Here is a 23,085-nt window from a genome sequence, read left to right as displayed (position 1 = left end):
GTCGTGCTGGAGCTCGACGCGAGTGCATCACGACGGCGCGGGGCCTCCGCAAAAGGTGAGCTTAGATGGACACGTGAATTGCACAAATCTACAGAAACAACTACAAGAATCGAAATCCCCTCGGCGTTTAGACATGTGCTGCTGCGCTATGTATCAATGAGCGGCTCCAGCGGCAGCGGCTTCTCCGGCAGCGGCTTGGTGGGCAGCGGCTTCATCCTCTCGTGCGTCGACGCCGGGCTGGGGCGCGGGGTGTCGTCGTAGCTGTCCCTGTAGTCGCCCTGCCAGGCGCCGCTGAAGCTGGACTGCGAACTGGCCCCGGAGATGGCGCTTCCGTCCCACCGATCCTGCTCCGTTCGGTCCCTGCGGTCCCAGTCCCCCCCATGCCCGTCCCCGCCCTGGTTGAGCTGGCTGTACACGGCATCGATACCCTTCCAGCGCGCGAGGCTGCGCTGCTGCTTGGCAAACAGCCACGCACTCTGCACGACGCGCAGGGCGATGAAGCCGCCGACGACGCTGCCGACGACGATGAAGAACAGCCCCACAAAGTTGGAGTGGAACACGTCGCCCACCCAGTTCCGCAGCGTGCCTCGCTTGCCCCACGCACCCCACTCTTCGCTCAGGTACACCAGCTCGCCGTCGGCCTTCCACACGTCGCCGCCGAAGAAGCGCGTCACCGTGCCGAAGAAGCCGAGGTGCTGCGGGGGGAAGTCGAAGCGCCGCGCGACGTGCTCGACCTTTGTGATCTCGAGCGAGTACATCTCGTCGGCCCGCACGGGCGCGAACAGGCCCCCGTCGTCCTCGTTGTGCGGGCGGTGCCTGTTGCCGCGCTTGACGGGCTGGCCGGCGACGACAATGTGCAGCGCGCGGCGGGCCGGGTCGTCGAGCTTCCAGGCCGCCGAGACACCGCTCGCGTGCGGGGTGCCGGACAGGCTGCGGCCGCCGACGGGGGCGAAGACGATGTCCCAGAAGCGGATCTGGGCGTCGGCCTCTTCGCGCTGCGTGTGTGCCGAGTACGAGTAGTCGGCGGCCATGCGGGCGAGCGGCAGCGACTGGCACCAGGCGATGCAGTCGCTGCCTGTCGTCGGCTGGGAGCACGTCGGGTCCGAGCACGTCGTCGCGGCCGTCAGGTTGGCGTAGGAAAAGTCCGGGTGCAGCAGCGGGACGGCCAGGTGCGGCGGGTTCGGGATGGTTCGGAGGACGGGGAAGATCTTGTGGCCGTTGAGCAGCACGGAGCGCGAGTCGCTGGCGAGGCTGACGTTGAAGAACTGCGTGGGCCATGTCAGCAGCGTCCTCGATGTTGATGTCGTCACTGCCGACGACGGCGGAGTGCTTACGAGTTCCTGGTCGCCGTGCGCCATCCTGCTCTCCGACAGCCCGCCATCCGAGCCCACATGGGACGTCTCCGCGTACGGACAGTCCTTGCACGCAATCGTGGTCAAGTAGCGTTGGCCCGGTGCAACCTCGACGACGGCAGCCATCTTCTGCGCGCATTTCTCGCCATCGGCGTCGGCCGTGGTGCAGCTCGAAAAGTCAAAGTCCCCCTGCGCCGCCGCAGCAGAGAGGAGCAGCGGAGCGAGCGACAGCCCAAGAAGGCGCATCTTGTGCGGATTGTGGGTGTTGAGGAGCGCGGCTGAGGCCTGGCCGATCGCCAGGGGCCTAGCGTGGGGTCTACTTCGTACAGTAAAATTTAGCGTGGCAGGGTCTGGTTTATCGATTGCAGGTCTGGGTTATCGATTGCAGGCCTGGCTTATCGATTGCAGGCCTGGCTTATCGATTGCAGGTCTGGCTTATCGATTGCAGGTCTGGCTTATCGATTGCAAGTCTGGTTTATCGATTGCAGGTCTGGCTTATCGATTGCAAGTCTGGTTTATCTGTCACTGCCTTCGGCTTCAAGTCTGAACAAATGTCTTGCACTCCAACATCAACATCGCAAGGCGCACTCGAGTGCCACCGGTGGACGATGACAGACATGGTCGTCGAATGACAGCATCTCGTGGGCGCCTCTCATGCTCCGCCCCGCTTGGCTGCCCGCCTGGCTGCCCGCCTGGCCACTCTCAAGTTCTCTGCTGCACGATATGTTTGTTGCATTCCTCGACAGACATCCGTCACATCCGCAATTCACATTGATCTGCAGTGCGTCGTGATCCCACCGTGACAAAATCGTCAACATGGCCGCCGCCCAGGAGCCCACCCACCCCCCACCCCCGCAGGAGACCGACACAGAACGAGCCACCGTCGCCGAGACGATCGCCTACGCCCGCCGCACGTACAAAGGCAGCCATCCTGACGCGAAGACCTTTGAGCCCGAGACGTACGTCTGAGAGCCCTCTGCTGCTCTGCGTTTGAGGTGCTGATCCGGCTAGCAACGGCGGCATCAAGAGGTTCTTGAACAACGTCGCCCACACGCTGACTGCCAACCGCTATGGCGGGTCGTAGAGCGGGAGACAAGGGGATAAATGCTTTGCTCTGCTCGTGCTTGCGTCGACATTGTGCTGGGCTAGTAGTGATGAAATACTCGTACATGTTACTCTGAACAACTGCGCAGTCGCCCCTTCTCTCCGCCCCGCCCCATCTCTTCTCTCCGCCCCATCTCTTCTCTCCGCCCCATCTCTTCTCTCCGCCCCGCTCCATCTCTTCTGTGACGGTTAAGAGGAGAAGCGGATCACGTGTTGTTGGCGGTGGTCTGGTGCTACTTCCTCATGTTGAGCACCTCTTACCTCAGCGGCATCACAAACACGTCATCAAAACAGACCCCGCAGCGAGCCTTGGAGAGGTAAGACACAAGCAGAACAAGAACAGAGAACACAATACACTCGTTTACATTTGCCCTTAATACCGCAACATCTTCTCTCCGCCCCTCACTCTGATCTAACTCACAGTGAGTGACTCGCAGCGCCCCACTCGACATAGCCCGCGAATCCAGACAACTGACGCAGATGCAATTGACCAAGAGAGGCTCACCAGGCCAGACAGTCGCTGCTCATGGGGCCTGTCGCGCCCGGAACCGCTTCTTGGCAAGCCTCTTTGTCGAGGGGGAGTTTACATGGGCCGCCTACCCAATCCGATTCATACCAGCTTGTATGGCTAGCATGATCGGTACCCTGGCCTGGTGCTGGGTCACGCATGGATGGCAGCCGCGGACGCGCACACCCGCCGACCAGGCTGTGTGGTGCAGAAGCAGCGAGACTGAGGATCTGTTGCTTGTGAAGAAGCGTCTTTGGGCCGAGTGAGTGTGCTGGACCCTTGTGACGTCAGTCACTAGTCACGCCACACCTTGTCCACCTCATACTCTCAATAGTCGTTCGTAGCTGTGACACTCCTTCCGCCAACACAGCACCCTGCAATCTACAGCCATACAACTTATAGCCCCCACCCAAGTCCTCCTTCGATACCACACACACACACACACACACACACCATACACACACAATACACACACACCATACACACACAATACACACACAATACACACACAATACACACACAATACACACACACCACACACACCATGCCCTCCTCATTCTCCTCGCAAACCTTCTCCTCAAGCTCGTCCTCGATAAACGGCCGCACCACCTCGCGCACACAGTCCACGTACAGCGATGCAAGCGGCACGCGCGTGCACCAGACGACCCGCGAACCGGGCCGCGCGCCGCGCGAGGAGCGGTTCGAGCTCGGTAGTGATGGGAGGAGGCTTGCAGACGGCAACTCGGGGCGGATTACGGACGTGAGCGATGTGGAGGAGAAGGAGGAGAAGGAGGCGAGGGAGAGGGAGAACGATAGACTGTATGAGGAGAGAATCGAGGAGGAGTATGCCAAGCGAGAGGGCGGTGCGTGAGGGCGGTGCAGGGGGGTGTGCACGCGCAGGGTAACGGATCACGAGACTGGTTAATGCTAGGAAATTTCACTCCTGCGGCTTCTCTTCTCTTCCCTTTGCTTGTCTTCTCCTCCTTTGCTTGTATTCTCCTCCTTTGCTTCTCTTCTCTTCCCTTTGCTTCCCTTCTCTTCCCTTTGCTTCCCTTCTCTTGGCTCTGCTTCGCTCGCTTCGCTCGCCTACGGCTTCCCCGCCCACGCCTTGGTGAGATACTCCTCGGCGCTGGCAAACTTGTAGTCCGGGAACCGCTGGTTCCACTCATCGCTCACGTCCCACGAGCCGTTCAGAATGCCCACCAGGAACATGACAACGAAGCCCTTGCTCCACTCCTCGCGCTGCTCGACGGGGATAACAGGGTGCTCCACCCGCGGCACCCACGTCGTCTTCAGCTCACCCTTCAGCACGTCCTCGCCCCGCACGTGCTCGATCGTCCACTCGCCGCCCCTGATCTTCTTCCCCAGCGCCACCAGCTCGTTGAGGCTGGTCCTGCACCCGCGCACGCCGCCGACCGCCGGCCAGGGCCGCGGGTCCTCGAGCGCGCGGGCCAGGATCTCCGAGTCGTCAGCGATGGCAGTGACGACGATGGGCTGGTCGCCGTCGTCGAGCACGATGGCACGGCGGCTCTCGAAGTCGATGAAGAACGGCCACGTGATCAGCCCCGGGCTGAGCGTGTGCGGGTTCGCAAAGTAGTCGAGGAAGATGCTCGGCTGGAACAGGCAGTATTCCAGCACCGTCTTTTCCTTGTTCAGCTCCGCCAGGTACTCGGCGATGAAGTCCTTGTTCACGTACGGCGGCGCGCCTGAGCCGTTCTTGATGCCCCACTCTGACGGTGCGAAGCGCTTCACGCCTGCTGCCTGGCACGCTGCGATCAGGTTGCGTTGCGCCGTGCTGTCTGTGTCGAGGTGCACAATCAGGAACGAGAGGCATACGTCGACGCCTTGCAGCGCCGCCGTCAGCTCGCCCACGTCGGCGTAGTCGACTTTCTGGTAGCGCACGCCGGGGACGGGTGTCGAGGGCGCGCCGGAGCGGGTGAAGATGGTGACGTCGTGTTTCCCGGTGCGGATGGGCGCGCGGAGCAGCTCTGTCGCAACATCTGGGCTCGTTAGTCTGGTGCTGAAGAGGACGACACCGGCGAGGGAGAAGGATAGTGGGGTAGCTGCGCGGGGTATGCACATACTGCCTGTGCCGCCTGCGACTGCGATCTTGACCATTGTGAATGTTTTTGCTTGCTGTGAGGTTCGATTGCAGTTCGAAACTCGAGTGCTCGGAAACAAACCTCGGCTGCACTCGCGTCGTCGCTTTATATCATCCTGGGGGCTTCACCGCCCGGAGACTGGCGCCCTCGGGCCGAATGCATAGCAAGGTGCTCCACGCGCCCCAGGGTGCTTCGATGCTGCGTCTCTGCTGGATGTGGGGTCCGCGATGTGCACGGAGATACGTCGCGGGGCTTGCGGAGTTAGTGTGGGGCGGAATGGTGTGGATGATTCGTACGAGGCTCATGTGTATGGCAGGCTCTCATGTCGTGGACCAGACTGGGAACAGTCTGAATAGAGGGTCCTCAAGGAGAATACGTATGAGATCTGTGAGCCGATGGAGCTTCCGGACACTGTAATAAAAGTGTTGTATTACAACTTTCTCTGCGACATGGATGATGAGAGGTAGACTTGAGGTCGCCAAACAACGAGTGTAGCAGTGGATGTGGACCAATCGCAACGGACGATCGGCTCGGACGCCTTTTCGGACTCTGGGCTTGGACCAAAGCCTAACAGCCTGCAGGGCCTGTTTGGAGGACATAAGCGTGATAGCCTACAGGTATTGCCGGCTCGGCTTGGCAGAGGAGTTCGATCACTTGTCTCTCATCTGGTCGAATCATGCCAGCATCTGCCAGCTTCACCGACATATGACAGCACCAAGACGACGTTTTGCAACACAATAAGATGGCGGAAAGATTAGCAGGCCTGCAGGATCTTCTATTTCGACGCTGATGCAAAGCTACCCGAGCGGACAGAACAAGTATATACAAGAACTCAATGTCTCTAGCGGAGACCTCTCAACTTCACCCTGGATCATCTCGCCTAAGAGATGAAGTAAGACTTGATCTTGGGCAGGATGTTTACCCACGCAACGCCAGTGCTGGGCTCCATGTTGAAAATGTAGTCACCCCACCACGGACCAGCAGCCCACCACAAAGCACCGGTCCAGACATCCGAGTTCTGCGCAAGGTACGTAAGACCATCCTGGAGTGCCGAAATGCATTGAGTGTTGTTGCCACCAGCGAACTCGCCGATAAGACCCAGCTTCTTGTTGTCCTTGAGCCACTGAGTCGCAGCCTGGAGTCGCTCCTTGAAGATAGTGGCCGAGACACAGGTTGTAGAAGTACCAGAGCCGTCCGAGTCGAGGTACTGGTGCATCTGGTAGATGAGCTTGTCCTGGGGATCCTTGAGGTTGACGAGCGAGGCTCCGTTACCCGAGCTGATCCACGTCCACGCGCCGCTCCACGAGTTGCCCTCGGGGGTGATGTACTGCTTTGTGGCGCCCGCAGCGCGGATGCCGTCGATCGAGGCCTGGTTCAGGTTGAATACGAGCGTCTGGTCCATGTCATGGTACTCGTTGTTGGTGTCGAACATGACGAGCGCGTTGTCCTTGTACTGCGCGGCGACGTTCTGCCACCACGTCTTGAAGCCAGCGGTGTCGTTGATGATGTTTCCATAGAAGCGGCCGTAGTTGTGCGGCTGGATCATGGCGTATGCGCCCTTGCCGGTGATGTAGTTGACCTGCTGGGTCAAGTTGCCGAGATAGGCCTGGTCAAAGGCACCAGTCAAGGTGTTGGGTGTAAGGCGCTCCATCACTGTGATATGTAAGCGCGGTCTGTGCTAGCTTTGACGCAAGACTTACAGAAGTTCAAGCGGAACATGTTCATGCCCTGACCGATGAACTGGTCGATGGTGTTGGTGTCGTACCATATGTAGTCCTTGTTGTAGACACCAGGGAAGTTCTTCTCGCCGAACTCAGCACCAGATTCGTTGATGCCGAAGAACTGGAGCTTTCGGCTTGCGCGGGTCTCCTTGTTGGAAGGAGCAGCGAAGGCGGTGCTGACCAGAGCGGCCGCCGCAAACATGTTGCTGAAGAGCATGGCGAATGTAAGAGAGCGAAGGAATGCAATTAAGGAGTCTGAAGCCGCCTTGGCTCTCGAGAAGTGTGTGTTGACTGCACTTTTATATAGATTCAAAATCTAAAACCACTGCAAATTGTCAGTGGTTAGTAACCACTGACAATTTGCAGTAGGGCATGACGGACCGTAGCTTCCGATCTATCAAGGGATCATGTCAGAACACCCATTATGTGATACGCACTTCGCTCGAAACGGTACCGACAATCTGAAATCAAGCCTGGTGGCTATGCGTAAATTGTTCAAGAGTATTAAGGAATGCTTGATGTGGGTCAAGTGTTTATGGCAAAGCGGGGAAGCTGGGATAGCCATGCACTTCAATGCGGAACATCAGCACCGGCTCTTCGCTTGAAACACGCAACAGCCGACATCATCGTGCAGACATCTGCAAAGAACGTCAGTGGTCATTCTGAAACACGCCCACGAGGCTTCGAACCAGCCAATAAGAGTTGCATGTATGTGCTCGGACGCTAACCAAATCCTCGTTGCGATGGGGCTTGCCGTTGTCACCTGCAGTCGGTAAATTGTAAATTCTCCTAAACCTTCACCAATCACGATGGGTGGGTCATCTAATAAAGTGCTTTCCTATGGGAAGTCGGCATCGCAATCTAGAGATGAGCTCCGCACTCAAAGAGGACAAGTGGATCGACCGCAAATCAAGCTTTGTGGTTCACGATGTTGTCGAAGACCCCTGTGGGAGTTTGAGGTCAGCCGTTGATCGGGGAGCAGCTTGCCAATTGACTTACTTAGGAATAACCATGCAGCGCTGTGCTTTTGTGGCATATATTTGGAGTTGGACAGCATTGTTTATAGATCGAACGATTCGCCACTCTACTGTATTGCCCGAATACATTACAAAGCAACGCTGACATGAAACAACATACTCACAGATGCCTAACACATGACTCTCGACTCACCGCCTGACGCTGCGCCGCTCGACACGTGAAAACGGGTTGGCGTAAGCAGGATCGAAAGTAGTGCGCTGTGCTCTGCCGAATGTTTGACGACTACTCCTCACGCCTGTACGTTGTAGCAATTCCCATTGGTGTCGATTGCGTACGGGAGAGTAACGCGAGATAGCAGACGGCATGGTTGATGGGAGCTGCCCGATCCGAGAAGGAGGGGCTTGATTGGAAGGAAGGGAAAGCGGTGTTTGCGACTGTGCCAGCACTCGTTGCTGCCGAAGGGACGTGGGTTTGATGGTAGAGTTGTAACCACTATCATGGACAAAACAAATGCGTTGGGCATCTGGGTCTGAAACTTGGTCGTCTCCACGGTTTTGTGAGGACATGTGTTGCGATGATTGTCGGTAAGTCTTGTGCGTGATAGGTTCATTCCGTGCGCCGAGAGGTGCGTCAAAGAACGACAGGCTGTTGAGACTGGGTGGCTCACGCCATCCGAATGTTGCCTGAGAAGTCGGGCACTTCTGTAACCGAGAGACGGCGGAATGATGTGAACTGGGGTAGGTTTCAGCGATCCAGGGCTGTGATCGAGGAGGCACGTCGGGATGACTACGCCCGAAGAAGGGACTACTTACGACGTTCTGAACGCGACGAACAGGTTGCTGAGGCTGAGGTAGAGCTGGAGTCGCAACATTTGTGGACGGGTCGTAGTGTGTTCTGCTGAAGAAGCCCTTGGATCTAGCCTGCGGTGATGTGCGTTGTTGGTCATTTGGCCGCGGTGGTGCATTCGGCGACTGATGAAGGAATGCATGGCCCAATCGCCAATGTTGCTGGCCATTCATCTCGTGAGCTTGACGCTGGTTCTGGGGGGTTCTGATTGGTGGGCGCATGGTGTCGTTCAGCGCAGAACGACTTGAACGGTTCTCACGCGGGTCTTTGAGGCCTAGCTCGACGCCGTTGTCGCGCGACAAGCCATCCATTAGATGGAGATATGACGGTTCTGTGGGCATTTGCACAGGATGCTGCTCGCTTCTCCCGCTGTTTATCTTGACAGGTGACGATGCACGAAAAGAGAACTCAGATGCGTCAGTCTGCTGTCCTAAGTTTGCAATTAGGCGCGAGCCCTGTGGTATTTGCTCGTGTGGCAAGGCCCCTGGCATGTAAGGCGGCTCACTGCGCAAGTCATCTTGTGTTGAGGATAGATTATCCTGGTTGTAAGGACCCGCCTCATCTCGCCATTGTGTACTGTCGTACATCTGTACGTCGCCGTTGTTCTTCTGTTGCTCCTTTGGCGATGAACGGCTACTTGATAACTTCTTGCGTATCGTAGGGAAGAAGCTCTTAACTGAGCGCATCCTCGACATAGGCTTAGATGGCGGTGGCATCATGTCGCGACTCCTTGACAGGTCGATGTGCATGTCCCGTGGAAGAGGAGAGTCGACTCTCTGACGCTTCAGCGGGCGGTCGCTGGATGTAAAAGGGTGGCCCGAGGTGTGCGCCGAGCGCCCGGCGGTATGGGTCGAAGATGACTTCTGGAACTGCCTATCGTCTTCAGCATAGGCTTCAGCAATGCTGCCGATATCGTTCAGGTCGTCTGATGTCAGCTGTGTGTGATTGGGAATCGGCTCAACAGCCATCGCGAAACCAAGCGAAGAGAGACGCTCTTTCATCTTGGTGTTTTGCCTGATCAGCATCAGCACTATGCCATATGAGTGCAACACTGACGAAACTTACTCAACAACCTTGGGCAGCAGCTTCATGTACTGGAGTATGGCAGCCTTGTTTTTGCGAAAAATCCCCAGGTCACGCACATCAGTCTTCAGACGGCGAAATGCTTCTAGATCAGTATTGAACTGCTCCATATCCTGCTCGAGACGATGCAGTCGCTGCACTTCTGCTCTAAGCGCATCCACCTCGCTAGCCTGCTGTGCAGCAGCTTGCAGCAGCTCATTCTCACGCTGCAATGATACAACTCTCGAATACTCTTCTGCAGCGCGGCTCTGCATCGTAACTAGCTGCTGCTTTGTACTCTTCAACGCATCGGTGAGCGGCTTCCGTGTTCGATACGATACCGTGCAGTAGCGTGCAAGTGACAGGTATTGGAACTGTATCTGTCAGCTTCAGTCGCCGAGCGACTTTGAGATGGCAACTTACGCGCAGAGCCTCGATCTCTTTCGTAGAACCGTCGAGTTTCATAGGCGGCGCGGTAAACCAGATCGATGGTATCTGAGGGTCGTACTCGTCCTTGCCAAAACCGCGTACCGAATACAGATCGCGCAAGGTAGCGTCGCCGTTCTCTTGGACACACCATGGACATGATGCGCGAGGCTTTTGTCCTGCAGGGTGAAAAGGGGGGCCTTGTATGGCGATCTGATCAGATATAATCACGTAGCAGCTACCGAAGACACTCACCACCGCCTTCAATATGCTCGCCGCAGAAGACATGGCAGCAATTGCTAAGGTACAACTTCGTGACAACGCGATCTTTGGGATTGATGCCATCCGAAAGACCCTGGACTGTTTCGTTGTGACCATCATAGGTATCGGCAAACGTAGCGCAGCAAATGGAACAAGCGTAGATGAAGTTGCGCGGATCGCTCTCGGGTTTCTGCGAAGAAGGGGACGTCTCTGACTCCATGGCAGCCATCGAAACGACACTGCTGGGCGGAGAAGATGGACGTGTAGGTGGAGGTGAGGGGGCGCAAAAGCAGAAGTCGCGGTGCAGGTGACGCCAAGCCAAAGTCTGCGCGCACCCGCCCACTAAAGTGAAGGCTCGTGACAGCACCTAGCCTATGACAAAAGCAATGATTTAGTGAAGCGATCTCAAAAATGGACGGACGGATGAAGCACAAGAAACGGCGAATTAAAACATCAAGCAGATGGACGGATACTAGCGTAACAGAGGGCAATGTAGACGGAAAATGTTTTGACATGACATCACACAAAGAAAACGCTGTGGTCGTATTTACAGATACTCCTATCGTCCTCCACGCGTGTGGGTAAACCTCCAACGCATGGCTTATGCGAACGTCCTGCAAGGGTAGCTGTGGAGATGTTAGTCTCTGCTCACAATGGTCGTCGGATAGCAAGCCCGCATACTTTTCGCCGTATGACTGATCCTTCTCTAAATCGTAGGCCTTGTGGCCAGACTCGCTGATGTGCTGAGGCGGGGGCAGAGGTGGCATGCCGCCAGGCCCGAGCACATCCTTTGCCAGGCCAGTGTTCCTCTCGAATGCAACAGCCAGACCCTTGGCACCCTCCTCTTGCGCAGCAACAAGCTGCTTGGAGCCGGCCTCGCCAATCAGCTCCTGCTTGGGCGCCGCAGCGCTGCCAACCTGAAGCAGCGCAACAGCGTCGGCCTGGGTGACTGTTGACAGCCTTGGGTATCGTCGTCGCACGTCGCGCTTCCAGTATGGGTTATCAGCGATGTCGGCGGCGGGGATCGTAACGGGATCGTCGTAGGTAGCAGGGTCAAGGCCACCGGGGGGAGGGTTGCGGAATTGCGGGTTCATGGGAATACCGGTCGAGCGCTTCGGGTCGAGCGCGAAGAGCCTATTAATCGCCGCATAGATGCCAGTAGGCTGAACTGTGTACTTCTGTACATGCCGTTAGTAAACCGCTCGTAGGTCTTGGGTGAGGTGCAGCGGGAGGGGTGCTGGCAGAGGGAGATGCGCGCGAGGAGTCGTAAGAGCGTACCGAGAACGCGGTGGTGACTTTCTTGGACGCCATTTTGAGCGGCCGAGTATCGATCACGATTTTGAGGAGTGGAGAGGGGCCAATGGGCGGATCTGCTGGTGCTGCGCGCGATATGGCGTCGTCGTGAAGCTCGATGATGGTCGTGAAGCTCGAATGCAACTGCCAAGGCGGCACTTGCCGGGATGGGTAAGCGCCCCTGCGCGCCTTCTCATTCGCTACGGCCCCGACCATCATCAGCATTTCTGGCTACCATCTCGATAGGCTCAAGTTCGATAAGAATAGCAAGCAGTGCATCGCCGACTTGCCCAAGACTAACAGCATTATCGATCTCCGTCTCGACACTTCAATGTGGTACGAACGCAAGCCTGGACCGGATGATTTTGGCGAGGTACCTGAACGTCTAGCACAAGACAGGCATGAGAGTATCCTGCGATGACTGCATACCCATCTCGCAGCCAGGAGCTCATTGAAAAGCGAATCAGCTTGTTGATATCTAGAAGTGCGATTTTACATGATCTCGAGCCAAGTAAACTCACACAGCCTAGTCAAAGTGACCCACCTTGAAAGGCCGATACTTAGCTTTCTTGATTGCAACATTGACCTGGCCTACGTTTCCGCTCACTTGCGCAGTAAGATGCCCAATTCAGGAATACTAAGGGAGCTGCCTCTTTCTACCTCTTTCGTTCACCCTAAAGTTCTTCGATCCGACGTAAAGTCGCACTTAGAACATGTTTCTCTTGGATGTCAGCTCCAACCACACATACGATGACGATGACTACATCACACACAGCTTGGTGAAATACGATCATGGTCATGAGCTCTGCAAGACCGCCGGCAAGAGAAAAATTATCGTTGATCGTAAAGGCCTCGGGCCCAAGAAATACCCTAAAGTCCCAGACCGCTGCCCGAAGGCTCTCGTCGTCGTCGTCATCTACTACCTGAACTCGTTGTAGTGCCGAGTCCAGCCCTCGCCTCACGCTAAGCGAGCAGCCTCACCCCACCGAGCAAAGCGGGCGGGGGTGGCTGGGTCGACGGCCTCCAAAGTCTGGTCATCAGTCGGTACTAGTCCTCTGTATAAGAGTGGGAGAACGAAACGTGACTCACATTGCAGTACTCGACGGCCTGGATGTTAGCCCACGCCAGCGTCGGCTCTCGCCCGGCGACGACCGCGTTCAGGTAGTCGTAGTGGGCGTCGTACCAGTACTTCTCGCCCCATTCGACGAACAAGAGGGCGATGAGAGGTGGGGGCGGCGGAGTGGTGGTGTCCTCCGTAGAGGGGACAGGAATGTGAGGTGGTGGCGAGGGGATGGCCGCCGCCGAGAGAGGCGGGTTGGCAAGACCCAGGGTGGAGGAGGAGGAGATGGAGGAGGATAGCCTGCGTCGAAGACTACTGTAGCTTGAGAGCTTGCAATGGAGACGCGACGGCGTGACTTGCTCCAATCTCAAAGTGCAGCAAGCCTGAGCGACCTTGTAATATGCTAGGTGACTGTCCGAGTTGCGGTTTGGATCGTTTCGTAGAGCTCAAAGCCCTTGTGTATGCCCACGGGTATCCTGAGGATGTGCTCGAAGCTTGGCTGCAAGCACGAATTTGCTCCTCAGCTCGAAGTTGCTTGCGAAGGCCAGAGCCGGAAAGCTGTAATCTTTGTGTGTTGAAGTTTCGACGAGCTTAGCTTGAAGCTTATGATGGACTCTGTAGGGCTCTTGAGGCGGCTCTGGTGACTCTCACCTTGATGTGCTTGTTTGGTGCCCCTTCTCGCCGCCGCACGCAGAGTTTGCGCGAACACCAACAACACCTACATCATCACACAAGATGTCTGCCTTCGAAATAATCGCAGAGCCTTGGATGACCCTCTTTGCGGTCCTTTCGGCCGTCTTCCTCGTAAGTGACCTCACTGAATCACTCCTGGCATCCACGAGCTGTCCACAGGGGCAGCACGGAGGGGAAGTAGAGGCCTTCGGTCCCAGGCTCTCTACAACCTTCTCTATAGCCTTACATGGCTTTCATGGATACTGACAGTAATGTAGGTGCATCTGTGGATGCTAGACGGCCTGGGAGCTGCCCTTGAGCCTTGGGTCGGCGTCGTCGAGTGGACCGGCATGCGTGCGGTCTTCTTCGATGGCGTCGACCGCAGGGCCGAGCTCGCAATCCTACGCTGATGTGCCTGTGAGGCTACCCCGGCTGGCTTTGCCGGCATGAACGAGAAGAGAAGACTGGGTGAGGGGAGCCTGGCCCGCGCAAGAGGTTGGGAAAAGCGGCGACAAGACCCAGGTATGCAGCACCATAACCCATCATCTCCATGTTGAGAGGTCCAGACAGCGTTGAAGGACTTTGATACAAATCATGAGGGCTCCTTCTCTTCTCTTGACACGATGCTGACTTGACTGCATAGGAGGGTGTAAGCTTCCCTGCCTAAGCCGCTGGCTGTCACCATTCATTACGCTCACCCCCGCGGACGATCACGACCCTTCGAACCTCCCTCATCAAATATAACCACAGGAACGACGAGCTGTGCTGATGCAGAAAAAGAGAACAGAAGTCTGGGAAGAATCAGTCGACGTTCAAACCTCGGAGCATCCTTCCGCGAAGCGAAGCGGGGCTGGCGGCAGGAACCCTCAACCAACGAACGAGACCTTCCCTCGGACTAATCCATCTCTTCCTCATCAATAATCATCCTGCTACGTCCTCAAAAGGGATCGTCATCGCCTCGAGCACCCGCTTGGAAAAGACTAGGAGCTACAAGCGTCAGCAGACCGCCATCACAGTTGTTGGCCCATGACATCGCACGACACATACCTCAACACCACGAGAAATATGCACACCCAAGACGGTACAGGGGCTGAAAGCTTGAATGAGATAGGTTTGGTAGTAGAACAAGCTTTCATGACCTTGTATTTGATTTCCGAGAACCTTGAATACCGCAACATCGTACATCAACGTCGTTACAAGCACCAGCACCGTACAAAATGAAGGCGGGGATCGCCTCCATATCCACATATCCTCATATTCCTCTCCTACCGATATCGTCGCTATTGGCGCCACCTTTCCAACGCACCATCCCCCATGACCACCGCCTCCACCCAAACTGGAGTTCCAGATCTCTGCAAGGAGCTTGCGCTTGGTATAGTCATTGGAGTCACCAGAGCACGCAATATCGTTCTGATCAATTATCATGTTGGGCGCTCTCATATCTGAACATCACTCAGCTTTGTGTTGTATCGCTGGTTGGCATCGATCCGGGGGACATTCATGGGCAGGTAAACGGGAGAGCCGCTGATCTTGGCGGCAGAGTCGTATCGAAATGGGTGATCCTACCCTAAAAAAGATCCGGAAAGAGCCTACGTTATAGGCAGATTGCGCTGCCCGCGCCCCCGAAAAGGTTGATGGCGTCTCTGAAGGAGCCGGCTATGGGTTGACATTCTGCTGTTGGCTGTGCGACGTTGATGTCCACTAGGGAGCCGGTTCCTGGCAACGAGACGCTCGGCAAAGCAGATGCTGTCGCGATGAGTGACGCTGGCGGCTAGGCTGAGGCGCAGGCTATCAGGATCTCGCGGTGGGGAAGAAGCATCTGGCTTATAGTGTAGGCGTCTGGGATGGTCTGCACGAGACCCTGCGTCCTCTTGAGTGTTGTGAGAGGAAAGTCATTGGCGGAGGACATGGAGGGCTGGGGAGATGAGCTGGTGCTGATATGCATGGGCGCCTGACGGCAAATGGCCGAAGGAGATAGTTGAGATCATTCGGTCTGATGGAGCTTCATTCGGTCTGATGGAGCTTCATTCGGTCTGATTACTAGCTCTAACACACCAAATGAAGCTCCATCAGACCGAATGATCTCAACTATCTCCTTCGGCCGGATAGCACTATCACACCGAGCGATCTCAACTCCAGGTGCCGCAAGTGCTGCGGTGCAGGCCTGACGAGGCCGTATGCTCAACCTGCAGAAAATCGCACGAGACGGCAGAAGTCGTCACTAGACAAGCCTAGTGCGGTGGCCATGGTGGTTGGAGAGGCCATTTTTGATGCCGATGTGTACGTTGGAGGAGGCGGCGAAATCTTGCGATTGGGCTGAATGTCTTGTAGTCATCCAGTTTGGTAGCTGAGTGTAGCGACAGCATTCTGGCTTGACTTCAGAGCGTACCACTGTCCTCACGAATGGCGAATATTCTCGGGCAATGTTCGTCCGGGTACCGTTAGCACGATCGTGCTGTAATCGAAGGGCAGTACATTGTCGCGCAGGATGGCGGCCGGCCGGCCGGCACCGCCACCCTAACCTTGGCTGCAGAGATCTTCGCGAAGTATCTTCGTCTTAGCAGCTGTTCAGTACATTAACATATGTTGCAGGGTAGAGGGGCAGAGTTTTTGGATGACCGAACTTACATGTGGAAACGGCTAGCCAGCGCCGAGGCCCACCTCGAACGCGCTGCCCTCCTCCAGAATCTTGGAAAGATGTCAGCAAAAGCAGCGACTTCGAAAGAGAGAAAGAAAGCTTACTTCTCCACACCCCTTGCAAGGGTATGCCATATCGTTTTAATCTAGGATGGCTTTATACAGCGATACCAACTTCGCCGGCAAGTTTGGTGTCCTTGCGTCCACGAAGACCAGAGCCTAAGCCCGAAAACATGCACCGCATGGCCCACCTGTTTCGGGTCAGCTCAGGTCTCAAATGAATGCAAAGGAAGGCGAGGTGCGAGAACGCCATCAGTGCTCTCTTTGAATCAGCATTGAGGACCATCTCATCGCACACTCGAAAGTATTAGGGCGATGCAAGGCTCTCTGCGCTTGATCAAGGCAAAAGGAATGGACGCAATGCCGATACTCAGATCGAAAGCCACTCCAGAATCTCATCATGAGAGTGCATGGAGAGAAGATCAAAGGGTGACTTACCGCCAACATGGTTGGGTTGTGAGGCAGGATGTGCCCCAAGAAGAGCCCGAGGGACATGGGAATGATCGGAAAGCTTATGGAGTCAGCGGACACGCACAAGGCTTTTCGAAGTCGTTGACATGGGTTACGAAGGCGACAGAAAAGAGGTACCCGTCTCGGTTGCGTGAGCGGCGCACCGAAGAAACCTCCAGAAGAAGCCCGCCGCCGCTACGGGTTAGGCGGACAGCGCTGAGAGCGAAGACAAGCACCCGAAGATACTGCTACTTGAAACGGAAGAGCCATCGTAGAGAGCGTCTCCAGGAGGACGTAAAGACATGACTGAACAGAAAGGGTTTGGTTTTTGAAAAGAGGATAGTGGTGTCGAAGGAATGGAGGTGGCGGGCGGAGTCGAGCTTTTATCCTCAGCCCGCACCCTGCTGGCCGCCCTCCGCCATACAAATAGGCTGTGACTGCGGCTTCTTCTTCACCCTCGGCGTGCTCCGGTAGCGATGCAATACCACAGGACTGACCTATTGATACCTGGAAAGTTGGCGGAGGATGCCACGAGCGTTGCCGTTCTCGTCATGTCAATCTTGTCGAAATCGATGAATTGAGTGTTGAGGCATTGGCCGACGAGGAAGAGTAGTGCGAATAACTTGATGCAACGCCAGGGGCACGGGTCCCGAGTATTGTAAGGGCGCAGTGCGGAGGGGCAGCGGCGGTGAAGTCGTGGGCCTCACGAGCTGGGTGTATCACGGAGAATGCAGCAACGCCACAAGCGGCCATCGCAATGCATTGGGGCCAAGGTGGATGGCGCGATCGCTGTAATTCTTTTGACACTCCTCTCAGCCGAGATAAAGCTGAGATGGTGGATTTGTAGTATTGTGAGGGTTGAGGCCGTGAGGCCGTCACGGATTTGACAGGGGGCGCGCCTCAACACCATGAGCGAACAGTGAATGCCGGGAGCAGCTGCTCAGAGAAGCGTTCGGCGGCGCGGCATGGCAAAATACCACACCGTGGAAGTCATCACATGAGCCACAGGTGAGGATGTGTGAGACCCTGGCTACTTCTACAAACAAAGCCCGCCGTTCTGCGACTCTTTGTTGTGGACATCGAGCGTTGTGTGAATGACCTTCAGCTTGCCCCATCAACAAGAGGGGATGTGGAGAGTAGCTTCAAGGACGACCACATGGGATTGTGCAGATGCAAAGTACAATTAGCATAAACCCTGCGAAGTGTTACTCGGAACTTTGGAGCTCTCGAAGCTATCTGCGCAGGTGCTTAAGTCGCGGGAGCTACGCAACCAGATCGTTCCCGTCATGGATCGTGTTCACAGCTGTCTTGCACCCGCAAACCACCTCGACCTTCTCCGCGCCATACTCGAGCTCCACGTATATTTCACCTCCTCCTGCATTGACCTCGCCTGACCACAAGATAACCACCTTCAACTCGCTCACAATGGCGAACACCTCTGATGACTGCTACGGCGCTAACCTTCTCCCCACCTATAATGCCAGAAGCCGGCCCACCGGGACCAGAATGAGGCAGGTCTACGTCGAAGACGTTGAGGACAGGTGCGAGGCGCGCTACAACTTCGACTTTTGCGGCCACAACCAAGGCGCGCTCGCAAACAATCTGGAGTGGCACGACATCGAGCTTACGCCCATGTCTGGTGGGTTTAACACACAAGCCTGGAGCTCTTCGAGCTGACATCAACAGGTGCTGTCTTGCTCTGCTTACCCTTCGCACTATGGGCCGTTTGGGCTGCCTTACAGTGAATGGCGCAACGACCATATACAGTGCGGGACTTCACTACGGGGATTGCATCGAAGACCTCCACAATACACAATGTAGTAGGAGTTCAAGATCACAACGGTGTTCAGAAACCTCAGGACGCTTCTGGACTTGGATACACGTCGCTGGCGTTGAAATTGGATACTCACGATACAAGCACGGGACTGACAACGATACAATTCTTGCCTGTGGGCTTCGACCTATCCCAGAGGCGACTACATTGTGCATCTTCCCCGGCTGGAGCGATCCTAGCAATTACATCTAAGCAGTGAAAACCAGTCTGTGCGCTTGTTATCATGCGCACAATTCTAAGTCCCTTAGCGATTCTGCTCACTTCTGCCCGCCCATTCACCAAACTTGCATCCCAGTAGACTTTTTCCAAGCTCCTTAATACCGCTTCAGCAACGCACTCAAGCCGTCAGTACTCTCTCCCAATTCACCATATCCTCCGTAAACTTCCTGAACTCCTCCAGATGTGAGTGTTGCCAGCTCACCACGCCACTTGCAGATAATAGAGCACTCCACCCTCTACTATCCTCATATGTTGACATCCTGAAAACTACTGAAACTCTCTGTAGCTCTCTACAAAACCATAATGAAGCGCGCCAACAAAACTAAAGGGCGCCTCGTCCGCCGCACACCCGCCGAGCAAGAGCAGCAGCTCTTCGCTGCGCTCGCCGCCGGCCAGCAAGACCTGCAGCAACAACAGCAGCATCAGGAGCCAGCCCCGCTGTGGCACTACATTCCGAGTTTTCGTCCACCACCTCGCCGCGTCTGCGTCCTCGTGCAGCAAGATGAACCATCCGGCATCGCGGGCGGCCACGCCCAAGGCCCAGCACAGCGCTGGGAGCAGGTCCCTGTCGGCTTGCAGCTGATGAACGAGATCTGCGACGCGGTCAGCATCGGCAGTAACTTCGCGTTCTGGTGTAAGTCCAATGTCTGATCATCTCTGCAAGCGTGGAGCTGATGTCGTGGAGTGGGTCTGATCATCATTGTTGTCGGTCTCATTGGACTCATCATCTGGCACTCCGAGTACGCGACGTAACTCAGCGGCCTCTACGGTATGACTCAATAGCTGCAGACGAGGGGTGGAGGCGATGAAATGCCTCCGGGGGATAGGAGATTGATTGGGATATACCCGCTGCGCACTCGAAGCCAGCAAACACGGCGAAGAGAATTCAGTCACAAGGGGCAGGTCAGCTGGAGGCACTCGCAAGGAGCACAGTCATAATAGAAATGCTCGCTTGGCCCCTCACACGCATCGACATGGAGGCCAATTACACTGATGAAGCTGGCTCGCCCCTGCCGCAGCACGCTAAGCCACCGCCTGAGCAGGGTCGCTGGGACGAGCTTGGGGAGTATGTTGGGAGCAGCGAGGACGATTGCAACTCCCAGGACTGCCTCTTGGATCATCCGCAGCGCCTTGCGCGAGGGAGCCTGCAAGCGAACCCTCGAGGCCATCTGCGAGATGCGTCTCAAGAGCACCCTCAAGAACACCCTCAAGGCCACCACCAAGACCACCCCCAGCATATGCTCCAAGTGCGTTCCTTCCAGTGTGCCCGCCTAGAACGCTACGAGTTCGCGGAAGCAGAGCCCAGCATCTGAACCTACGACGACTCCTCCGTGCTGCTGTGGCACATTTCCGTGGGCGAGGCGCGCCATCGCCACTGGGACGATATTCAGTTTCTCCTCTTCATCATATTCATGGTTGTTGTGTGCTTGGTCGGTGCGGTGCTGGTTTGGATCATGGTCACTTGATGGCGCTGTGGGAGGGCTGCATGGGATGTGGAGGAGATGGGTCTTGGGTGTGGTGTTGGGTGTGGTGTTGGCCAATATCTAAGAGAAGAGAGGAGCAGTTACATGGTAGATTTAGAGAGTAGCTCCTCAGAGCAGAAGACATGTAGATGATAGCATGTTCTAACGCGCACCGCATGCGATCACCAGACCTCTCCATGCAATCCTTCTCCATGCAATCCTTCTCCATGCAATCCTTCTCCATGCAATCCTTCTCCATGCAATCCTTCTCCATGCAATCCCTCTCCACCTCCAACGACGCGACACAACGAACAACCATCAACCCCACCAGCGACACGATCCCGACTCTACCCAATATACATCGAAAACGTACAAATCCACGGCTTCCGAGTCTCGTCCTCGATTCTGCACCGCAAATCACCCTTTCAAAGCTCTACCATGCTGGCTCCAATCAAGAAGCGCGACACAAAGCACCATTCGCTGTACCCACGAGAGTGCCGATTGACAACCCTGCTCATTCTGCTGCGGGCTGTGCATCAAGACTCCTCCACGCTCGGGACGGTCGCTGTCTCGCGACTCGACTAGGGATTTTGGGTAGCGACGAGAGGGTATGCTGGCCATCTCATGCCCCGGAAACACACCCTGCAGACAGAGTGCGCATACCACGACCCAGTCTCGCTTAGAATCAGTGTTCGCTTGGTTAGCACGGGCTGTTGCTGAGAGCCAGGGAGGGTGTCACCTGTGTCGAAGTGTGGTAGCGGGGATATATACCATTGTGACTCGTTAGTGAGATGGAATAAATGGGAAAACGGGGTGTGAGGGCGTTGGAGCGTAATTGCTGGGCGCTCTGTCGGTCGGGCAGCACGTGGTGTGGATGTCGCGACTTGACACCTCCTCTGGCTCGACACCTCCTCTGGCTCGACACTCCTCTAGCTCGACATCACGCCTAGCTCACCGTGCAGTCGCCTACATGTCCCGGGGGGCTGAATGTACACATTGATATTCCTACTCTCTTTGCATATGACATGAATCGTACACATAATGCCCCGTCTACGCAGCCCAATCACAAACACCAGACACCAAACACCGCCCATGCAAGTTTTTATACAACACGACAATGCACCGCTCAACTGCACTGCACCGCTCAACTGCACTGCACCGGCTCGCCCGTTCCCAGCGCCAGCTTGGTCGTCGTCTTAATCATGCTGATGACCAGCACCGTGCACCCAAACGTCACAACGCCCATGGCCAGATACGTCTGCGCGGTCCTCTTCTTGGTCAACTTGATGAAGCACAACGGGGGCAGAATAAAGGCGAGTGCACACGCGCTCGTAGCGCCAAAGAGCTCAAACACAACGCCGAGGTCGCACGTCATAAGGCTCAGCGTCAGCGCCGCGACGACCAGCGACGTTGTGAAGATGAGGTGGCGGTTGGGCTGGTAGGGCTCGTCGGGGAAGTAGTACTCGTTCATGACCTCGCGGCAGACGAAGGCCTCGAGGGGCAGCGTGGTGAGCATGTTGAGGCCGAAGAAGAGGCGGGCGATGTTGACCATGAGGTTATCCTGGGGGAAGTTGTTGAGCACGTTGCCGAGCGTTTTGTCGCCGAAGGTCAGGTAGCCCGAGAGCGCCATTACGAGGCATGCGACGAGTGAGATGCTGGTGCTGTAGTGCGTGACGCGCGAGAAGCGGTCGATGGTGGGTTTGCGCAGCGAGCCGTAGATCAGGAGCGAGTTGTGGTGGCATACAAAGGCAAAGGAGATGACGCCGATGGCTTCGAAGATGCCGTCGTTGATGATGATGGAGCCGCGCAGCTGGCCTTTTGATTCGGCGGGGACGCGGAAGGATTGCGTGACGACGGTGACGATGATGACCATCATGCTGACAAGGGCGAAACCACTGGCTTTGGCAAGCTGTTGGGTGTTAGCTGTGTTGCTGCATTGGGCTGGTGGGGGTCGTTGCCTTTGCGATGTCGCGGTAGAGAGACAGTGGATACGAGATGCCCAGAATCAGCAAGATCATGACGGCGCGCCTGTTAGTGAGCAGCCAGAGGAAGGACATGTCTTCAAGAGCAGGAAACAGGTGGTCCATGACCTGGGGTATGGTGTCGCCAACAATCACGCAAAACGCCATCATGCCGCCAAAAGCACTGCGGGGGGTCAGTAAGACGACTGCCGTGCCATGGACGCTGAACGTACAAGAGCCACTGCGCCACAGAGATGGCAATGAGCCCTGTTTTCCCAAAGCAGTGCTGCACAGTTGCCTGGAACGAGTCGGTGCCGCTGAGCTTCGAGTTGATGACGATCAGGCGAATGGTCCAGTCCACGATGACGGTGAGTCCAATGAGCAGGACGGTCCCCGTGAGCAGGCCGGCGTTCCTGAAGGCGTAGGGTTGGCCGATGATGCCGGCGCCGCTGCTCGTGTCAGCACTCTTTCGTCCCCCGTATATGTATCCCCAGCTCTCTCACATGATGCTGTTCGCCATGTTCATGAACGAATTGCGCATTCCACTCCGCGGCTTCGCGCTCTCGAGGTAGTCTTCTGGGTCGATGCCGGCGGCGACGGTGACGCTGGGCGCCTCAATGCCGGTGAGCAGAGGCAGTCGCTGCACTCTCTCCCGCCCGTCGTCTCCGCGTGCGTCCATGTAGTCGTCGCCCTCCAGCTCTATCCAATCCGCGCCCTGCGCATTGCCGTTCATGCTCCGGCGCACGGGGTCCTCGTCAAAGTGCACTCGGTTGGGCGTCCGCGGCGTGCCATCGGGTCGAGCGTGCGCGAACGACGACTGGCGCTTGAAGCCGCTGCCGTTCGGTCGCTCGCCGAGGCGTGCCGGGGATGTCGAGGTCGCTCGCGACGAGACAGGGGACGGCGAGAGATGGCGCGGGCTCGCTTGGGGGCTGAAGGCAACGTCATCGTCGCTGTCGGAATTGTGCCCATGTAAGAGCTGTTGCGATTCGCTCATTTTAGCATGGTCGAAGCCTGGACACTGAGCACCAGAGGTATAATAATCTTGGTGTCAGCCCGGCCGTTGGAACCTGTGAATG

The 23,085-nt window shown here is 56.4% G+C and overlaps 11 protein-coding genes across 11 annotated transcripts; 3 read left to right on the top strand and 8 right to left on the bottom strand.

Moving 5' to 3' along the window:
* Positions 1–30: 30 nt before the first annotated feature.
* On the bottom strand, positions 31–1,651 carry M421DRAFT_423134 (uncharacterized protein). Its single transcript, XM_033593371.1, has 2 exons — positions 1,335–1,651; positions 31–1,265 (listed from the first exon to the last, which is right to left on the bottom strand). The coding sequence occupies exons 1-2, from the start codon at positions 1,596–1,598 to the stop codon at positions 147–149; spliced, it is 1,383 nt and encodes a 460-aa protein (XP_033446395.1). The 5' UTR covers positions 1,599–1,651; the 3' UTR covers positions 31–146.
* Positions 1,652–2,739: 1,088 nt separating this feature from the next.
* M421DRAFT_225639 (uncharacterized protein) lies at positions 2,740–3,317 on the top strand. The gene is made up of 2 exons (XM_033588358.1): positions 2,740–2,773; positions 2,884–3,317. Exon 2 carries the CDS (start codon positions 2,937–2,939, stop codon positions 3,228–3,230), a length of 294 nt encoding a protein of 97 aa, XP_033446394.1. The 5' UTR covers positions 2,740–2,773; positions 2,884–2,936; the 3' UTR covers positions 3,231–3,317.
* Positions 3,288–3,943, top strand: M421DRAFT_225556 (uncharacterized protein). Its single transcript, XM_033588357.1, has 2 exons — positions 3,288–3,442; positions 3,502–3,943. Exon 2 carries the CDS (start codon positions 3,509–3,511, stop codon positions 3,833–3,835), a length of 327 nt encoding a protein of 108 aa, XP_033446393.1. The 5' UTR covers positions 3,288–3,442; positions 3,502–3,508; the 3' UTR covers positions 3,836–3,943.
* A 107-nt stretch (positions 3,944–4,050) lies between these two features.
* M421DRAFT_68318 (NAD(P)-binding protein) lies at positions 4,051–5,082 on the bottom strand (the record flags this gene model as incomplete). The annotated part of the gene is made up of 2 exons (XM_033596502.1): positions 4,051–4,964; positions 5,049–5,082. 2 exons carry the CDS (start codon positions 5,080–5,082, stop codon positions 4,051–4,053), a joined length of 948 nt encoding a protein of 315 aa, XP_033446392.1.
* Positions 5,083–5,946: 864 nt separating this feature from the next.
* On the bottom strand, positions 5,947–7,004 carry M421DRAFT_68263 (glycoside hydrolase family 5 protein; the record flags this gene model as incomplete). Its single annotated transcript, XM_033596495.1, has 2 exons — positions 5,947–6,719; positions 6,767–7,004. 2 exons carry the CDS (start codon positions 7,002–7,004, stop codon positions 5,947–5,949), a joined length of 1,011 nt encoding a protein of 336 aa, XP_033446391.1.
* Positions 7,005–8,141: 1,137 nt separating this feature from the next.
* M421DRAFT_225688 (uncharacterized protein) lies at positions 8,142–10,685 on the bottom strand. The gene is made up of 5 exons (XM_033588359.1): positions 10,355–10,685; positions 10,097–10,299; positions 9,677–10,047; positions 8,578–9,625; positions 8,142–8,497 (listed from the first exon to the last, which is right to left on the bottom strand). Exons 1-5 carry the CDS (start codon positions 10,587–10,589, stop codon positions 8,429–8,431), a joined length of 1,926 nt encoding a protein of 641 aa, XP_033446390.1. The 5' UTR covers positions 10,590–10,685; the 3' UTR covers positions 8,142–8,428.
* Positions 10,686–10,730: 45 nt separating this feature from the next.
* Positions 10,731–11,773, bottom strand: M421DRAFT_423129 (NADH dehydrogenase 29/21K chain precursor). The gene is made up of 3 exons (XM_033593370.1): positions 11,639–11,773; positions 11,042–11,538; positions 10,731–10,986 (listed from the first exon to the last, which is right to left on the bottom strand). The coding sequence occupies exons 1-3, from the start codon at positions 11,669–11,671 to the stop codon at positions 10,962–10,964; spliced, it is 555 nt and encodes a 184-aa protein (XP_033446389.1). The 5' UTR covers positions 11,672–11,773; the 3' UTR covers positions 10,731–10,961.
* Positions 11,774–12,611: 838 nt separating this feature from the next.
* Positions 12,612–14,810, bottom strand: M421DRAFT_7356 (uncharacterized protein; the record flags this gene model as incomplete). The annotated part of the gene is made up of 3 exons (XM_033596970.1): positions 12,612–12,683; positions 12,743–13,028; positions 14,692–14,810. The coding sequence occupies 3 exons, from the start codon at positions 14,808–14,810 to the stop codon at positions 12,612–12,614; spliced, it is 477 nt and encodes a 158-aa protein (XP_033446388.1).
* A 796-nt stretch (positions 14,811–15,606) lies between these two features.
* Positions 15,607–16,577, bottom strand: M421DRAFT_94254 (uncharacterized protein; the record flags this gene model as incomplete). Its single annotated transcript, XM_033598186.1, has 4 exons — positions 15,607–15,941; positions 16,014–16,073; positions 16,198–16,273; positions 16,521–16,577. The coding sequence occupies 4 exons, from the start codon at positions 16,575–16,577 to the stop codon at positions 15,607–15,609; spliced, it is 528 nt and encodes a 175-aa protein (XP_033446387.1).
* A 2,806-nt stretch (positions 16,578–19,383) lies between these two features.
* Positions 19,384–19,971, top strand: M421DRAFT_225437 (uncharacterized protein). The gene has a single exon (XM_033588355.1). The coding sequence runs from the start codon at positions 19,530–19,532 to the stop codon at positions 19,896–19,898; it is 369 nt and encodes a 122-aa protein (XP_033446386.1). The 5' UTR covers positions 19,384–19,529; the 3' UTR covers positions 19,899–19,971.
* An 896-nt stretch (positions 19,972–20,867) lies between these two features.
* M421DRAFT_423125 (uncharacterized protein) lies at positions 20,868–23,032 on the bottom strand. Its single transcript, XM_033593369.1, has 4 exons — positions 22,513–23,032; positions 22,243–22,458; positions 22,007–22,193; positions 20,868–21,957 (listed from the first exon to the last, which is right to left on the bottom strand). Exons 1-4 carry the CDS (start codon positions 23,001–23,003, stop codon positions 21,193–21,195), a joined length of 1,659 nt encoding a protein of 552 aa, XP_033446385.1. The 5' UTR covers positions 23,004–23,032; the 3' UTR covers positions 20,868–21,192.
* Positions 23,033–23,085: the final 53 nt, after the last annotated feature.

This window comes from Didymella exigua (assembly GCF_010094145.1).
Source record: "Didymella exigua CBS 183.55 unplaced genomic scaffold M421scaffold_24, whole genome shotgun sequence".
Taxonomy (NCBI): Eukaryota; Fungi; Ascomycota; class Dothideomycetes; order Pleosporales; family Didymellaceae; genus Didymella; species Didymella exigua.
The sequence above is the reverse complement of the archived record's forward strand: the minus strand, read 5'-3'. Positions and strand labels throughout refer to the sequence as shown.

What these genes read in the sequence shown, in the direction of transcription:
- M421DRAFT_225639 (XM_033588358.1), top strand. Translation starts at nt 2,937, where the DNA reads ATGCAATTGACCAAGAGAGGCTCACCAGGCCAGACAGTCGCTGCTCAT.
- M421DRAFT_225437 (XM_033588355.1), top strand. Translation starts at nt 19,530, where the DNA reads ATGCTCGCTTGGCCCCTCACACGCATCGACATGGAGGCCAATTACACT.
- M421DRAFT_423129 (XM_033593370.1), bottom strand. Translation starts at nt 11,671, where the DNA reads ATGGCGTCCAAGAAAGTCACCACCGCGTTCTCG. An exon ending in AAGTCACCACCGCGTTCTCG is followed by an intron (nt 11,539 to 11,638) that starts GTACGCTCTTAC and finishes CGGCATGTACAG; the next exon opens with AAGTACACAGTTCAGCCTAC. An exon ending in GATCAGTCATACGGCGAAAA is followed by an intron (nt 10,987 to 11,041) that starts GTATGCGGGCTT and finishes ACATCTCCACAG; the next exon opens with CTACCCTTGCAGGACGTTCG.
- M421DRAFT_225556 (XM_033588357.1), top strand. Translation starts at nt 3,509, where the DNA reads ATGCCCTCCTCATTCTCCTCGCAAACCTTCTCCTCAAGCTCGTCCTCG.
- M421DRAFT_423125 (XM_033593369.1), bottom strand. Translation starts at nt 23,003, where the DNA reads ATGAGCGAATCGCAACAGCTCTTACATGGGCACAATTCCGACAGCGAC. An exon ending in TCTGTGGCGCAGTGGCTCTT is followed by an intron (nt 22,194 to 22,242) that starts GTACGTTCAGCG and finishes GACCCCCCGCAG; the next exon opens with TGCTTTTGGCGGCATGATGG. An exon ending in TCTACCGCGACATCGCAAAG is followed by an intron (nt 21,958 to 22,006) that starts GCAACGACCCCC and finishes AACACCCAACAG; the next exon opens with CTTGCCAAAGCCAGTGGTTT.
- M421DRAFT_423134 (XM_033593371.1), bottom strand. Translation starts at nt 1,598, where the DNA reads ATGCGCCTTCTTGGGCTGTCGCTCGCTCCGCTGCTCCTCTCTGCTGCG. An exon ending in CGCACGGCGACCAGGAACTC is followed by an intron (nt 1,266 to 1,334) that starts GTAAGCACTCCG and finishes TGGCCCACGCAG; the next exon opens with TTCTTCAACGTCAGCCTCGC.
- M421DRAFT_225688 (XM_033588359.1), bottom strand. Translation starts at nt 10,589, where the DNA reads ATGGCTGCCATGGAGTCAGAGACGTCCCCTTCTTCGCAGAAACCCGAG. An exon ending in CGAGCATATTGAAGGCGGTG is followed by an intron (nt 10,300 to 10,354) that starts GTGAGTGTCTTC and finishes TCGCCATACAAG; the next exon opens with GCCCCCCTTTTCACCCTGCA. An exon ending in AAGAGATCGAGGCTCTGCGC is followed by an intron (nt 10,048 to 10,096) that starts GTAAGTTGCCAT and finishes TGACAGATACAG; the next exon opens with TTCCAATACCTGTCACTTGC.